This window comes from Hemicordylus capensis, chromosome 4 (genome assembly GCF_027244095.1).
Source record: "Hemicordylus capensis ecotype Gifberg chromosome 4, rHemCap1.1.pri, whole genome shotgun sequence".
NCBI lineage: Eukaryota > Metazoa > Chordata > Lepidosauria > Squamata > Cordylidae > Hemicordylus > Hemicordylus capensis.
In genome coordinates, this window is record NC_069660.1 from 254,860,179 (window position 1) to 254,878,187 (window position 18,009).

The 18,009-nt window shown below is 42.4% G+C and overlaps 1 protein-coding gene across 1 annotated transcript in view; it reads left to right on the top strand.

The window, feature by feature from the left end:
• The window catches only part of LOC128323221 (chloride channel protein C-like), a 129,174-nt gene that overhangs the window by 17,718 nt on the left and 93,447 nt on the right, over positions 1-18,009 (top strand). The window contains exons 7-11 of the mRNA XM_053245949.1: positions 8,417-8,611; positions 11,601-11,698; positions 12,409-12,512; positions 13,500-13,671; positions 17,653-17,824. Coding sequence (XP_053101924.1) covers positions 8,417-8,611; positions 11,601-11,698; positions 12,409-12,512; positions 13,500-13,671; positions 17,653-17,824 — 741 coding nt within the window. The remainder of the gene's footprint in view (positions 1-8,416; positions 8,612-11,600; positions 11,699-12,408; positions 12,513-13,499; positions 13,672-17,652; positions 17,825-18,009) is intronic.

The following is an 18,009-nucleotide window of genomic DNA, read 5'->3' on the forward strand; positions in this document are numbered from 1 at the left end:
GGATCCCACAGCTCTGGGGCCACTACAGAAAAAAATCTGCTATGCCTGCTTGCTAAGGCCAGTTTGATCTCATGAGGTGATGGATTGTGGAGCTGGTCACTTGGTGCAGATTGTAATAAGTGGAGAAAAACATATGGGGAGCAGAGGCGTATGTAGGGAAAACAGCGCCTAGGGCAAGCACTGAAATTGTGCCCCCTGTCCAAACATCTGACACCCATCTTCCAGATAACTTTACCATAATATCAGCTGAAAAATACAAGTCAAGCTCGTTAATCTTTTAATATTTCAAAAACTATTTAGCAGTGGACTTAGCCAGACCAAAAAATGCTGGAAAACGACAAATTTCTGTATGCTGGGGCTCATGAAATACCCAAATACTATGTGGAGGTGTACTTGGAAAACTAAACAGAAGTGTCTGTTTAATTCTCTACTATGCATTGTAGCATCACTGTTACATAAGTTTCAAAAAGAAATGGAGAATTTGGCTTTTCCCAGATACTCTGAAAATAATTAAAAGATATGCGGAGTAAACTGTGTCACTGCCTGGAATATATTCTAGTATTTCAGAAAGACAGTTAAAATGAGAGAAAGAGAGCAAGAAACTCCTAGTGGCCTTAATACTAAGGATTTCACACTGATTCAAAGACAAACTCACCATTAATAGCCATATTATTAGGACATCACATTTAACTCACTTATCACAAGAAGCAAAGTAAGAGCAAATGAATACAATCCTAGCTCATAAGCTTCAGCTCAGTATTCACAAGCTGATTCTCTGAACATAGTGCCAAATTAAATATGTGTACAGTGACTTATATTAATTTGTTTTAAAAAATTATCGGTAGCCCCTTTGGGGGCTTCCTAAAGGCCATGGGTGGGGGGATCTGCAAAGGTTCCCCCTCCCCCCTCTGGCCTCTTAATTCACTGCCGCAGCCCATCCCAGGCTGATTTTTGGGCTGTTTGGGCCTGCAAAGATTGGTGTGGTTGGCCATTTGAGAGGCTCACACACATGCTTAAATGGCCTCTGCAAGGCCTCGCAAGGTCTAGGGCCTCACAGGGACCATTTGAGCATGTGAGGTGGTCATTTTTTAAAAAATGGCCACCAAAAACAAAATGGCCACCACACATGCTCAAATGGCTTTTGCGAGGCCTGGCATGGCCTAGGGCCTCATAGAGGCCATTTAAGCATGTGTGGTGGCCATTTTGTTTTCGGTGGCCTTTAAAATTTTTCATTTTAAAAAGTGGTGCCCCCTTCAAGTGGCGCCCAGGGCGCATGCCCTGCCTGCCCCACCATAGATACGCCCCTGATGGGGAGAAGTGGTCTTGTACGTATGCTGATTCAGAGCTCTGTGGTGTTGCAGGAACCAGCACAGCCACTTCAGAACTGTCTATTTATGCTCCCACCCTTCCATATCCTCTGAGAGTGTACGAAGTCCTTAAATAACACTTGCCTATTTTCAGTGTATACTTTATGCAAGGGCAAACATGTTTGTGGAGAGGGTGGGGAACAGCTGAGGAAGCGATTCTCAATAGAGAAGCCATGGATGGGAAAGGGTTAAGCGCGCACACACACACAGTTTCTCTCTTCTAAAGTATCTCATTTCAAACTGATTTTCCTTAAGATAAGATACTCAAAAATTCCTTTGAGCCTCTCTTAACGTGTCTGTGCTATGTGTGGCGGTTAATATGGGAAATACCACAGATTTTATATTTGCATTATGGATTGATGTCAGCACAAACCAATTTATGTTTCCTCTGTGAATAAGCCATAAAACATAGGCTCTGGTCCTGTAAACTGAAGTGTACTCTCAACAAAAATTGATGCTAAGCATAGTTGGTGACAAATAATACTTTGTAATATTGGTGTTTTTGGCAAGCTAGGAGGATTATTGAGGGAACTGAGAGAGAGAAAGCTCTTGCAGAACAATCTTACTTGTTTCATAACAATACTTTTTCCTGCTGTGAATACTAAAAAGTGCTACACTGTCAGAAAGTACCCATTGGTTTTTCCATTTCATATTTTGGAATGTATTTCTAATGTGATTTCTTGCAGGCTCTTCTTTAGTATTCCTTTGTGGAGCTGTGTTCATTCTCATCTGATCTCTAGCCAGATGTACATTCATGGAATTTAGCAAATTTAATTGAATTTGGATGCAGTTGGGGAAAGAAAGAAAAAAAGAAAGAAAATCTAAGAAATAAAACAGTCTCATGAAAACACATTTACCTGTAATGATGTCCAAGGAAGTCCTGAGTTCTTTAGGGACTGGTGCTTCCTTTGTGCAATAGGTATTATAGATGAGATCATGGTTACATTTAACATTCCAGACAGTATCAGAGCTCTTGCTATATGCTGGCTTTCCCCGCTTTTTTGTACATAATATCTCAGATCCCTATGATTCCAAATGGTATGCCACATCAGTATGTAGGCTCATCAGATTTCAAGGTTCAAGAAGAATTATAGCCATAGCCATTGCAGGAACCCCAGTACAGTGGTCCCTCGACTTACGAAGTTAATCCGTTCCGAATGCACATTCGTAGGTCGAAAAGTTCCTTAAGTCGAAAAGCGGTTTCCCATAGGAATGCATTGGAAACGGATTAATTCGTTCCGGAGCCTAGGAAAAAGACCCAGACACCCAGTTTTATGTGCAAAACTCTTTATCAAGTGCACTTTAAAGGCATGCAAAATGCAAACTCCGCAAATTCTGCAAACTCCTGCAGAGCATTGCTCGCCATGGGGCAACGACCACATTATCAAAATTCGTAAGTCGAGGAAACCGCATCTGAAATTCGTAAGTCGAGGAAACCGCATCTAAAACCGCCAACAGTTTTCTGTTCGGATGTCGAAAAATTCGTAAGCGTGCGGCCACTTTTTCCTTTCGTAGGTCGAAAAATTCGGTTGTCGAGTAGTTCGTAAGTCGAGGGACCACTGTAGTTAATTACTATCTATTTTTCTATCTATCTACACACACACTTTGCTTTTCAACAAGTTTCCAAAGCGGTTTACATAGGAAGATAAATAAATAATTAAGATTGTTAATAATTAAGATACTTAACTGTAGCTTGAGTAGACCCCATAAACAGGTAATCAGTGCAGACTAGATATTACTGAAATAATATCTCTAAACCAGGGGTTCCTAACTGTGGGTCTCTAGACATTGTTGGACTATAGTACACATTATCCTGAGCCACAATGGTTGAAGGCTGAACTCCATGATGGGAGTTGTAGTCTAACAATTTCTGGAGATCTAAGGTTGGGACCCCTGCTCTTAATTACTACATCCACTTAACAACCTGACAGCTGCATTTTGAACCAGTTGAAGTTTCTGATGTTATGGTATTCAAGCCTGGAGGTAATTAGAGCCTGGAGGACTGTGATAATATCTAGCTTTATCAGAAAAGAATGCAGCTAGTGTATCACCCAAAGGTTGGTAAAAAGTGCTCCTCCACACTGCCATCAATTGATCCTCTAAAAGCAGTACCAGATCAAGGAGCATTCTGAAGCTATGAACAGGATTCTTCAGAGGAAGTGCAGAAAAGAAGATATACTTAATCCTAAATCAGAAAATCCACCCATCTTCCTTTTGTCTGGACTAAACTTTTTTACTTTTGACCTTCAGTAGCCTTTATGGCTTTGGGCCATGGAATTTCATCCATATCAATCAGCCAGGGTCCTTTCTCCTCTGTTCCTCCTCACAGGACCTGCCCTTGGCTCCACTTTTGACATTTATTCAGTTGGCAGGGACTAGGGACAGGGCCTTTTCAGTATTTCATCTTTGGAATGTCCTCCCAGAGGAGCTTAGCCAATCTCCCTTCCTGCTGAATTGTAAAAAGAGCTTGAAAACCCTTCTCTGCCAAGAGGTGTTTTAATTTAAATATGGTTTTAATTGGTTTCCCAGTTTAAACAATTTTAGCCTCTGTGTCGTTGCTTTTAAGTGGTTTCTATTGCTTTTAATTTTGTGTTGCTGGGTTTTTTTGGGGGGGCATTTTATTATTGTTGCTGCTGTTATTGTAAACTGCTTAGAGCAACAATGTGCTGGAATGGTGGGATATAAATGTTTTAAATACATAAATAAATAAGAAGTTGCTCTGACCCATCCAATCCAACAACTGAGGGACAAAGCAATAGTCTCCCCCAGCCTACCCTCCAAGAATGAACAAAGTAATTGAAAAACAGTGTCCACACACCCATTCTTGAAAGGTAGTCCAGAATGATACCATGCTTAATGGTATTAAAAGCTACTGTGAGGTCCAGGAGTCAACAAAGTCACACTCTGCCTGCCCAACTTTTGGCATAGGAGAGTAAACCCCCTCTCCCCAGGAGCTGAGATCAGTGAACATAGGGAGGTGCCATATAGTGAGTCAGACCATTGGTCTATCTAGCTCAGTATTGTCTTCACAGACTGGCAGCGGCTTCTCCAAGGTTGCAGGCAGGAATCTCTCTCAGCCATATCTTGGAGAAGCCAGGGAGGGAACTTGAAACCTTCTGCTCTTCCCAGAGCGGCTCCATCCCCTGAGGGGAATATCTTACAGTGCTCACACTTCTAGTCTCCCTTTCAAATGCAACCAGAGCAGACCCTGCTTAGCTAGGGGGACAAGTCATGCTTGCTACCACAAGACCAGCATCCCCAGAGATGCTGCTCTGAGTGCCATTGCTGTTTGGCTATTTGTGATCAGAAACTGAGGCTTTTTGGTTGTGGCATCTGGTTTGGTTTATGGAATTTCCTCCCTAGAGGTAGATACTTAACATGCAAAAAAAGTCACTGCTCTATAATTATCATGCAGAACAATAGTGGATTATGACTGCTGCCTTGATTAATATTTTATAGTTCTTTACAAGCTCTTTTGAGGATAGTTCACAAAAGACCAATTGATTTTGACTCCTTATTTCCCCAAAGGAAAATCTGGATGGAATTGCAGCCAATGTGGTTTTTCTACCATGGCTCCCCATTTTTTGCTTGTTAGCCAGGCCTGATAATCAGCAATGTTTTCCTTTCAATTTGCATTGAGCTCCAGAGAGATTTGGCATCTTTCATGTTTTATAGTGATAATCAGGCTGCTCTACAGTGAACAAACTCTGAGCAGAAAGCTTGCAGGTGTTTTTTTCAAGGAAAATATTGTTTTTATTTCAGTCTCACTCTATGCATGACATCTCTTTGATTTTCTGTGTTGTAGGTCTATGCACATTTACTTGAGAGTAAGTCCCAGTGAGATCAGTGAGATGACTTAATTTTATAATCCACTATTTACTTCTGAGTAAGTATGCATAGAATGAAGTTGCACAACTTACTATGACTTGAAGCAAAGAACAGCTCATCTTGGTTGGAGATAAAACTTAAGTTTTAAGGAGCAGGCATGAACATGTGGAATGAACTCAAGGAGGAATGAAGAAAAGATTCAACTTTATAACCTCCTGTTGCAAATGCAAAGCACACTTCTTCAGCTTTGATCTTTCTGATATGACTGACTTATGGATCAACTTCATAGAAGTTAAATTGAAGAAAGAGAGAGAAAACATATTCTAATGCAGTTTTCTTGGAGAAAGCCACTTACAGCAGACTTAATATAGAGATACTTATATCCCATCCACCAAATCAAATAGAATGGAAATAGAACTTTTATTGCAGTGCTCACCTTCATGTTCCAACTTAAAAAAATAAATTGATGGGCTTCATTTGAGCAAGGGCTCATGGATAATCAAGCTCTATAGCTGGCTTCACAGGTATGGAACACATGTGTTTAGATAGTGTGAACTCATTAGCTGGGGAGCAGGCTAAGGAACAAACAGGTTTCCTGAAAGATCTTCTCAAGAAACAAAATGGCAGTGGTCCTTTGCCTTTATGAACATAAGCAGCTGCCTGCCTTATACTGAATCTGACCATTGGTTCATCTAGCTGACTGGCAATGGTTCTCCAGGGTTTCAGGCAGGAGTCTTTCCCAGCCCTATCTGGAGATTCCAAGGACTGAACATGGGACCTTCTGCATGCAAAGCAGGTGCTCCGTCACTGAGCAATAGTTCTGCCCTTCCCCTGCGCCTACCTCCAGAATGCACAAGAGATAGAAATACACAAAAGTGTTACTCATAAGCCACTAATCCTTAAGCACATTGAATTGTGGCTCTAGACTCTCAACACATCTTTTCCAAACAAGTAACATTGGCTGACATCCAGACTAGGCTACTCAACTCTGCTACTTAGGAATTACTCTAAAGGATGATGTAATTTCATTGTCCCAAATGGGGAACACTGCAAAAGCACTGCCAGTGCAACCGCCCATGGAGCAACCTCTGGGTGCAGCATTATGTCTCTGTAATACCGCACATCATCTTAGCAGCATGATTAGTCAGGAGTAATTTAGTCTGGATTTCAGCAACTGTGAATAAAACTGTATTTTTTAAAAACACAGCCTTAGATATATTTACTCAGAAGTAAATTCCACTGTAATCAAAAGTACAAGTTAGGCAATGTTTAATCTGTCCTTTTAATTTCAGTGAGTAAAGGTAAAGTGTGCCATCGAGTCGGTGTCACAACTCCTGGTGACCACAGAGCCCTGGGGTTGTCTTTGGTAGAATACAGGAGGGGTTTACCATTGCCATCTACCGTGCAGTATGAGATTATGCCTTTCAGCATCTTCCTATATCGCTACTTCCCGATGAGGTGTTTGCCATAGCCTGGGAAACATACTGTCGGGGATTCAAACTGGGAACCTCTGGTTTGCTAGTCAAGTCATTTCCCCACTATGCCATTAGGTGGCTTCAGTGGGACTATTAGTAATTTTCATCCTCATGTCAGCCACTAAGTTCAGAGGGACTTATTCCCAAGGAAGTGTGTTTAGGACTGCAGCCTAGGTTTGTTAGCACTATTGTGGAGCAAAAGAAGTTGCTTTGGAATGGGCCAAGGTTGGCCCATGGGCTCAGCCCTGCTCAAAGCAATAAGAAAGGCATTGCAAAAGTCTGCCTAAATCAATGCATCGGTCTAAAGGCATGGGATAGGCTTGTGTGGCGTTACTTGTATCTTTGTGTCTGGTATTTGAGCACATTTGTATATTTGTATTTGTGTGGAATGAACATGGCAGAATTAAAGGAAGCTCTACGAGATAGGATGGCATGGAGTGCATTGATCCATTGAGTGACCGACAGTTGGACACAACTGAACGGATAAGAAGATTTGTGTGGATGTACCGTATATGAGTTTACCATGGCTGTACTGATTTTAGAAAATGCAAGTCATGGCTTTTAAGAGTAAAGCCTTCCATGCATTTTGGAAGAAGAATTTTTAGAATGATGGGGATGGGGCCACAGTGCAGTAGTGGAGCAGATGCTTGGCAAGCAGAAAATCCCTAGTTCAATCCTTGGCATCTCCAGGTAGGGCTGAGAAGAATCCTCCCTGATGAGCTGCTGCAAGCCAGAGTAAGCAATACTTAGCTAGATGGACCAGTAGTCTGACTCTGTAAAAGTCAGTTTCATACATAGATAATCAGTTGAGTCATATATCTTTGTTTCTCCAGTTACCCTTCCCTTGAATTCCATCAACAATGTTTAGTAAACACCAGTAAACGCAAAGAAAGGCTTAACTAAGGTGACAAAGAAAGGGTTAGCTAATTGCTTAGTCAACAGTGTTCTATAGCACAAATGGTTAATGTGTCTATTGGCTTAGTTTAGGTAGCTGGACAGTCAGATGGTTTATTCTGCAGAAGGCATTGGCACAACATATGGCTTCAAAGAAAAAGTGGTGGTGCTTGCTAAACAATAATTAGCACATCATACAACACAAGCTGGAGAAGACTTTTGAGGATACCATGGACAATCCAGAATTCTCACTCGAGGCACAAATGACCAGGCTCAAACTATCATACTCTGGACATGTTATGCAAAGATCCAGCTCCCTTGAGAAGTCCATAATGCTGGGAAACGCTGAAGGAAAGAGAAGAAGAGGACGACCAGCAGCAAGGTGGATGGACTCGATTACAACAACAATGAATGCACCACTGAAAGATCTTAAAGGCGAAGTTGAAGACAGACCATCATGGAAAGTATCTATGTGGTCACTAAGAGTCAACACTGCCTTGATGGCACTCAATCAATCAATCAATCACAACACAGGCCAGCCTATCCAGTAGCTTAATTCAGGCTGATTCTGGTTCTTTGCAAAGCTGCACACACAGCTCCAGTATAATGGTTTTGTAGCACTACTTCATCATGATCCGAAAAGTAGAAGGCATCATTGGACGCAGTGAAGGCTTTGGCATGGTTATTGGTTATGACTCATGAGCTATTACAAGAGCAATCTGCTTTTTATACACCTAATTTCTACTTATTTGCTGAGCTGTTGTATCATGTTGCTTCTATCCCAAGGGCTTCTGTATATCAACCAACTGGCAAAATTCAATGAACACACTGTTTCGTTTCTTTTCCATTCAGGTTAAGAACTTACTGGATATGAGTGTGTTGGCCTTCGTTCCAGCCATTTTCCTTGGAATACTTGGCGGCCTTTTAGGTGCTTTCTTTGTTTTCCTGAATATAAAGATTAATAAATTACGTATGCAGTTCTTCAGCACAATTCCAAAAGTGTCTCTCAGAAAAACAGCAAAGCTGTTAGAATCTGTGCTGGTTCTTGTAAGTATTTAATGACATTGTGTTCCAAAGTCACATTTTCACTGGATTCTGTCAGACTCAAGGCCTGGGCCTGAAAAAGTAAAGATTAATAGAAAAGCAAATGATGCTTAGACAGAATTGGCATAACAGCTGGTTATCATTCATTCATTCATTCATTCATTTGATTTCTATACCGCCTTTCCAAAAATGGCTCAGGGTGCTTTACACGGAGAAAAAACAAACAAATAAGATGGAACCCTGTCCCCAAAGGGCTCACATTCTAAAAAGAAACATAAGACACACACCAGCAACAGTCACTGGAGGTACTGTGCTGGGGGTGGATAGGGCCAGTTACTCTCCCCCTGCTAAATAAAGAGAATCACCACGGTAAAAGGTGCCTCTTTGCCCAGTTAGCAGAGATTACTAAAATAAGTATAGATACCATGCAGTGTACACAGGGATCGCTTGTATTCTGTTCAGTCATCTTTTGTATTTAGTTGTTTGAACATTTGTCCCATTTGGGATCCTGTAGGGCAGGGCTGCTCAGCTTCGGCCCTCCAGGAGGCTTTACAGACAGGGCTGTTACCCTGAATCTCCTTTGGAAGAGAGTGTGTGTGTTCACACACCAGCCAACTTACCCCAAAGTTCCTTCAAGATCCTTGGACCCACCCCACACACAAATTGGGCTTTGTCTTGCGAATTCTAGCTTATCTCGATGTATTTCCAGGTTTTTAAAATACTGGTTTTAAGTGACTTTTTCTGAAAACGCGGAGCAAATAGGGAGAGGCACTGACTTAGAATCTTTAGCATGATAAGAGGGATACTCTCTTTAGAAATGCAGATATAGCTCTTTAGAAATCTTTCTCTCTCCTCCCCGCCCCCCAGTTGGCTGGAAGTAAAACATGGAGGCATGTGATGTGAACTTGCACCAAAACATAATCCAAGAACAGAGGGGAGGGCTGCTTCCCTCAGTGCTGTGAGTGTAATTCGAAGTGACTTCACTCAACATTCATCCCACAGCATGAAGCCATGTGCGAATAACTCCCTTCAGATGTTGGCCTACAGTTCTCATAATTCCTGGCTATTGACTGTTTTGGTTGGGGATGGGAGTTGTAGTCCGAGAACAGCTGGAGGAATGAAGTTGAGCAGCGCTGCTGTAGAAAATGTGGGGGAGGAGTCAGAAAGGAAAAGGGAGGGAAAAGAGAAGGAGAAATGGAGTTGTTGCGGAATAAACATTTAGTTTAATCTTCATAATATTTCCTTGTGTGTATGAGGGAAGCAGCTATAAAACAGAATCCTCCATATGTGTGTCAGCACTGGTCGTTTATCTTCAGTGTTGACACTCCGGCTTCTGTTTCATTCCCACAGTTTTTCTTCTGTAGTCTCGAAGAATTAAGTAAATAGTTCAGTTGATACACACAGAAGTGCACCTAAGTAATTTTGGAGCCTGGACCTAAAGGCCTTTAGAGGCCAACCCCCAAACCTGGCTGCAAGTTAAGCATCAACCCGCCCCCCCCAGTATTTTTAACACTTGATGAGTTATTGAGGGCACAAACAGCAACTGCACTCACAAGAATGTAAGACTATAAAACAGGTATATTTATGCAAATATGTATTAGCAGAAACATTTCAGCACAGAACTTAAAATAGTCCCATCCCACTTCCCACTGTCTCTAAAACAGAGGTCACACTTGCCCCCCACCCCCTGGTGCAGGTCGCAGTCACGCCCGGCACAGTGAGAGCCAGTGGCATGGCATGGCGGCCACATCACCCAGGGCAGGCTAAAGAGGATTTGAGGGCCTGGAAGTCTAGGGGGAAGAGAGCCTCTGAATACATACCATATTTGGAAGGGTCAATAGAAAAATTCTTTTCACTAGTAATTTCTGGTCTTCCTCCAGCACAGGAAACATATGAGGCCCTGAAGTGTGAGTCCTGCAAGGATTGGGCCTGCAGTTGGGTGGAGCACTGGGCCAGACCCATAGGAGGCTTACTTTGAAGTTGCAACTGAGCAGAGCTGTCTGTCCAAGGAATTTGGTTCTGAAACACAGGCAGGCAGGACAAGCAAATCAATAGGGCAGCTGTCAGGGCACAAATCACGAGGCTCTTAGTTTGAATGCTTACATTTCCCTCTTTCATCTCTTTTTGACTGAACCACAGCAGGACTTCTTGGTATCAAAACACTCATGAGGAGTTCAGTCCCATCTATATGCATGGAGTTAACATGGAGTTTGGGCTGAGCTACCCAGTGTTTAATATTCATTGTTTTTAAAATTCTCTCCCCACATTATGTTCAATGCATATACAATCTGTGCACAGTGTATGCATATGCAGATCTGTATACATGTATAGTTAATACACTAAGTTCAGTGTATGCATAACAGTACACTTCCTGTCTATATCCTGAATTTGAGAGGGCCCTTTCAAATTCTGTTGAATTTGAATGAATGCATGAATGCATGCATGCATGTACAGTCATTTGCACAAAAACATGTACATGTGTGCAAACACTTGTACATAAGTATAATGTAATTTATGAACAGGGCTTAACTTCAGAAGAGTTCAAATTGGGATGGTATATATCTTTAAAAGGGATGTTCCAGTGACTAAATGACCTTCATGGTACTCATACACTTTAGCTCCTAAGGTCAGGACAAAAAATAATCAAGGACTGACAGTCAACTTGTGAGCAGTCCCATTGAATTCAGTAGAACAAGTTAGTCATGACTGATTTGTCCCATTAATTTCAAAGGGACTATTCATGAGTAATTTAGTCTGGCTGTCAGCCAAGGGTTTTAACTGTGTGTTAGATTGTAATCTTTGATTTTAGCTCTTCCAGGGGCCTAAATGCAGTCTCTGAAGCACTGCATCCTTAGTAAATGTAAAATGCAAAGTTTCCTGATTCAGATTGTGTGGGTGCAAACTAACAGGTGATCATAAAGAAATATGGTTGATCTTTATAGAGCTGAATGTGTTGCACCTATCAATTGTTCTGTTTTATAATAATGTACAGGTTTTGACCATTACTGTGACTGTCTACTTGCCATATTTCTTCCACTGTACTCCCAGCAAAGTCCTGCCAACGTTTGATCCAGCTAGTAAGTCAGAAAAGTAAGTACTGAAAGAGATGCACGTATGTTTCTATTTTCTAGGTGCCATTGGCTTAATATTGCTTCTATGATCTGAGAATGGAGAATCCCTTTGTTTGTGAAGCTTCAGTGGCGTTCCATATGGCTCAGGAGCATGCTTGTATGGAATGTTGCTGGAGATAGGCCACAAAACTTGTTTGAGGCTGGGAGCACAGGAAATGAAATGTGTACATACTTCAGATGTATGTTCCATATTTAGAAACATAAGAATTTGGTTTATATCACAGAGGTCTTTTGGAGTGATGTCACAAAAATCCAGAAACTTGTAGTTGTTAGGCTGGCAGATGGTCACAAATAATCTAATTTGGTAATTGCCCAAATAACAGCTGGGCACAGAATAGAAACAAGCATATTCTCTCTTTCTCTCTCCCCTCCAATATTACATGATGTTTAGTTCCAGTCTTAGAGACTTAAAAGTAAGGCAGATTAGCACAGTGGTTGATATTCAGGCTAAATTACTCCACAGTAATACTCAGGAGTTACTCGAAAGGGCTACTTAATTTCATTAGGACTTCCATCAAGAAACTTAGACAGGATGTCAGCCAATGTGCTTAAAGCAGAAAGAACCAGATAAGTACCAATGTTAGAATTGTTTGATGGAAAATAAGTAGTTTATAGAAGCACTGAATATTTCATTTGTAAACTTAATAGTTTTTCTTTTTGATTTTTAAGCATAAGCCAAGTGGGGTGGCAAATTTCAGAATATAATTGTCCACCGGCAACATTACAGATTGGGCCAGATATAGTGAAATATTCCAACCAAACCTTTAATGAAGGTAAGGGGGAAATGTTTAACTAGCAATACAAGGATAAACAGAATGTGTATAATTGCTTTTCTTTAAGTAACTATAGTGTTTTTCAAAGTGAGTTTAGTTTAGTTTCTCTCCAGAACAGGACCTGAGACCAGCCCAGTTCTAAAAAGTGTCGCTTGTGGATATCTGTGAATGTAGCACATGAGATAAAATCCCCCTGAGATCCCAAGCGGATCAGATGCCTCCTAACTGTGTCATACTCAGCTACAGTTCAGTTTCTAAAGATGACTTTGTCACACCCCTGTATAGGACTTGTCGTTTTGCCCAGAGGATCCAGTAGGTTATGTGAAAAGGCAATAGGGCAGGAAGGGTTTGTCTGTATGCAAGGAAACCCCGTGCTGGGATACAAGGAATTTAATCAGCAAAAATTAGATAGATCCCTGCTCCCAAGGCAGGGCTGGCTCATTAATGAGGAGAGTTGAGGCAGGGCCCTAGGTGGCACCTGCACCAGTAAGTGTGGGCCCCCCACCCTGTCCCTACCACCCACAGGTGTCATCTCACCTCCCACTGCCACTACTGCCACTCCTGGCTCTTCACCACTTTGCCCCCACCTTCCTTCCCTCATGTGCATCTCTTGGCTGATCAACCTTCTGGGCAGCCGGGCATTTACCTTGCAGATCAGCGAGCAGCTGATTTCCAGTTTAAATGCCCAGATGGTCAAGTAGCCTGGTGAGTCCATGCAAGGGAAGGGAGAGCAGCAATGAGGGTGCTGTCCTTCTCTCTCCCCTGACTTTCACCTACAGGCATCTATCTAGCACTAGTGTTTACTGTTATAACTCCTGATTGATTGATTGAGGGTCGTCAAGTTGGTGTCGACTCTTAGTGACCACATAGAGAACCCTACTCAGTATAAAAGACCCAAAACTACTGTAATGTGAGGCTTTTGCGGAGGGGAGTGTCTTAATATTATGAAACTTTCTGCTATATTATTTTTCTGTGTCTCATTTAAAGCTGCTGCCCTCTTGGCTGAACATGGCATGAGAGGAATCATGTACTTATTCAGACGTGGGACACATGAGGAATTTGGATATGGCTCTCTTTTCACAGCACTGGTATTTTATTTCCTGTTGTCCTGCTTGACTGCAGGTTCTGCTGTGGCCAGTGGTTTGGTTATACCTATGCTGTAAGTATTGCATGCCTTTTACACAATTCCAAAACAGTAATCTCTGTTGTAAATTAAAGTATGGTGAGAGCAATCTGTATGCTCCACTTATACCTTACATTCATTTACATCACACATTCTTAGCATGGGGCAACAATAATGGACTCATCCCCAAATAATATGATCTTGCCCAAGCCTTAAGTTCCACTCTGAGGCTCTTCTCCAAGCCCCCATCTTCTGTTGTCAAATGTATGGCAGGTGGGCACTAGAAATAGGGTCTCTTTGGTCATGACACTCCAAAGTCTCCAAGAGAAATAGGCCTGGCCCTATTGCTGCTCCCTTTTCAACAAACAGCAAGCCATAATTACCATATGTCTTATATAAGAAGAGTACAATTTGATTCTATTAGGCCTTTCCAGGACACATTTTTAAACTTTTAATTTTGCTGCTGCTGATAATAAACTTTTTTGTAATTTGTTTTTACATTACCTACTTATTGTTGTTTTCTTGTATTGTTATAGATTATATGGGGCCTTGATTATTTTATAGAAAGATGGGGTAGAAATGCTAGAAATAAATATGTACGGCTGCCTACACTAAAACAAAAATGTTAATTTATGTTACCCATGGATGCGTAGTAAATGAGTAGAAAACCATTTTACCCATGAATGGGTAGAAAAACAATGGTTTTTCCCATGACACTATATGGATGCGAAAGCTGGACTTTGAAGAAGCAAGATAGAAAAAGTATTGACGCTTTTGAACTTTGGTGCTGGAGAAGACTTTTGAGGATACCATGGACAGCCAGGAAAACAAACAAATGGATCATAGAACAAATCAATCCAGAATTTTCACTCAAGGCACAAATGACCAGGCTCAAACTATCATACTTTGGACACATTATGTGAAAACCCAGCTCCCTTGAGAAGTCCATAATGCTGGGAAAGGTTGAAGGCAAGAGAAGAAGAGGATGATCAGCAGCAAGGTGGATGGACTCGATTATGACAGCAATGAATGCACCACTGAGAGACCTTAAAGGCAAGTTGAAGACAGATCAACCTGGAGAGAATCTATGTGGTCGCTAAGAGTCGACACCGACTTGACAGCACTTAATCAATCAATCAATCAATCAATCAATCAATCACCCATGGATGGCAAAGACTGCCACTTACAGTATTTGCCTCTTATACTGGACAAATTGGATGTTCCTGTTTGTCTCCTATAAGAAAAGTATGGAAATTTCCTTTGGTTAGATGCACAGCTGGAAGTGGGTCTTAGGTAGTAGATGACTAAAATGAAAGGGCAGATCTCAGGAAGTATTTTTTTATTAAAGCCTTTAAAAACCCTTGATTCTTATACCTCAGGTTCTACAAAAAGGTTTTCAAGGGCAGGATAAAGAATGCATGATGGATATTTGAAATGGAAACTCTGAGGCTGTTCTCGTGAGCAGCCAAGACTGGGATAGGGCAGCTAAGTCTGGCTGCCTGTGAGAACTGCTGGGAGCTGTGTGGCTCCTGGCGGTGCCTCGGTGATAAACCTGCCTAGGGAGCCTGCTGGTTAGCCAAGGTTCAGAGTGCGAGCATGCCTTTAACCCGGGCTAACTGCTCATGTCTCAGTGCCAGCTGCTTCCAGCCTGTGCTGACACAGAAGCGGGCTCCCAGGCATTGCTGCTGGGGGGATTCCCACAATGCACCGCACATTTGCACAGTGCATTGTGGGATTTCTGGGGGCTGGGATGATGTGTTCTGGCTCCTGAAACCTCTGCACTGCCTGAGGCAGCAGCGGCTCATCTGGGTGTGCAACCTGTGTGCCTAGCAGTTCTTCTGGATCGTCTGCGGGGAAGGTAAGCTGCTGCCCGCCTTCAGACCCACTCACAGGATCATGAAGAAGGGGGTCTTTGTCTCTAACCCTCACTTTTTCTTTCCAGGTGATTGGGGGTTTAGCTGAATACATATGTGTAATGACCTGCTAGCCGGCTGCCCAGCAGCTGGGAACCCCTCTCTTCAGAGGGGATGAGGGGGCCACCAGACACAGTCCAACAGGAACAGAGAGAGAGCGTAGTCCAAAAACATTGCCAAAAGTCAGCACCGGGAATTCCACAGGCGCCAGGATCACGGGTGAACACAATTGCAGTGAGTCCAAACAAACAGGTTCGGTTCCAAGGTTAAGGTTGCGCATGGTCAGGACTGGCCACCATGGATGTTGTTTCCAGCACGGATCCAGCTCTCAGGCTGTGTGCTGAGAGTCCCGCCCATCACTGCAGCTGAGCCTTGTCAGGGAGATGCAGCCAGGTCAGAGCTGGAATACCTGTTCCTTCTGGCCAGCCTTTCCGACCTACTGTGTTCCTCCCTTTGAGCCTGTACTCTGGCCAAACGTCGCTGCTGGGGATCTGGGACAAGCATCTCAACTTTGGACACCTCAGAGGGTTTATCAGGAGGAGGAAGGAAAGGAGTAGAGGGGCCTGCAGGCCTGTCAGCGCCGGCTCTGCTAGGTAAACCGGAGTCTCAACCTGCTCCCCCTGCTCTGAGTCTTCATCTGAGGACTTCTCCTCCACAACTCCCATGGGGGTCATCACAATATTCTACATTTGTTGAGCCAGTACCAGAGATCTTTCCTGTTGTGAGGGTATTATATTTTTTCAGCATGCAAATTGTAACATTTTATAGCTAAAAAATGAACTGTGATTGTAAATGTTGTGTTGAATGTGGTTGTGCATGGATCACAGGGATCTTTTGGATAGTGTTTGTGAAATAACTAGTGTTTAGCAATGCAGCTCCCACCAAGCCAGTTTGTAAACTTTTAAGAAGTGTTATTGTTACTATTATTCTAAAGAGGTTTTGAGTGCTTCCCTGCTATACCACTCCAGTGGGAGAGAGCTTATATTAAAGAGGCACAGGAGTGCCCCTTTCATTAAGGCAAGCCGCAAAAAAACAAAAAAAAAAGAAGAAGAAGGAAAAAAAAATTGAACAGAAAAAGTATCAAACAGCGAGACTGTTCTCTTCTCCTGTAGCAATGGGTTCTGCCATAACATTTATTTCTTTGGAGGTTGCACATTTCTTATTTTCTTTTAGTGACAAACCAGTAAGGTTATCACCCCCAGCAAAGCTTGTCCTCCCCACAGCTTGCAGCAAGACTGCCCCAGCCCTATCATCATCCATCATCATCATCACCATCATCAAAATATTTATATACCATTTTTCAACAAAACAGCTTTCAAAGCAATTTACTTAGTGAAAGAGATGAGAAAATGCCCTGTCCCAAAAGGACTCGCAATCTAAAAATAAACCCTAAGTAGACACCACCTAATGGCGCAGCGGGGAAATGCTTGATTAACAAGCAGAAGGCTGCCGGTTCAAATCCACCCTGGTACTATTCCGGGCAGCAGTGATATAGGAAGATGCCGAAAGGCATCATCTCATGCTGTGTGGGAGGAGGCAATGGTAAACCCCTCCTGTATTCTACCAAAGGAAACCACAGAGCTCTGTGGGCGCCAGGAGTTGAAATCGACTTGACAGCACACTTTACCTTTACCTAGACACCAGCAACAACCGCTACAGAGATGTTATGCTGGGATGAATTGCTTCCTCTACTAAATATAAGAAAGCTCAGCTATTGCATAAGGTGCCTTTTGCTTATTTAGGAGGGATTATGTTGTATGTGTCTGTACACAGTCTGTACACGTGCATGTATTTGTGTAAATGACTGTACATGTGTTAATTTTAACAGTTAACCTGAGTGCCCCTAAAATACAAAGTGCAGATAGGAAGTGCCCTACTGCACATGCTTTGAATATAATCTGTGAATACAGATCTGTGTGTACAGATCTGTGTACAGTACAATGTTTCCATGTACAGACCACGTGTTGAACGTAACATGTGAATAGGGCTAGGAAGTCACCCTACAAGTGCTGGTTCTGTGCTAGCACAAGTTCAGCACTAAGAGAAAAGGAAAACCATATATCTGTCCAGAGTTGTGTCTTCACTAACTTCTTTTCCTCTGCAGGTATATAGGAGCCCTATATGGCCGGATCGTTGGTCTGACATTGGTTTCCATTTTGGGGATTCAGACTGATGAACATGGCACATGGATTGATCCAGGACTGTTTGCTGTGGTTGGAGCTGCTTCTTTTTTCAGTGGTGTTTCAAGGCTCACTATCTCCCTCACAGTCCTAATGGTATGTAGTTTGTATATAAAGCTAGCATGAAAGTAGGGATGTGCAGAACCCCCCTGAGAAATTTCACTTGTTTTTTTGAAACTTGTTTGGCTTCTCCTGAAACATTCCTAGTTGTTTCTCCTCGAGGGGGTAACCTGGAAATTTGCTTCGAGTTTCATGTTTTTGACATTTTGATCTCAGCCCTA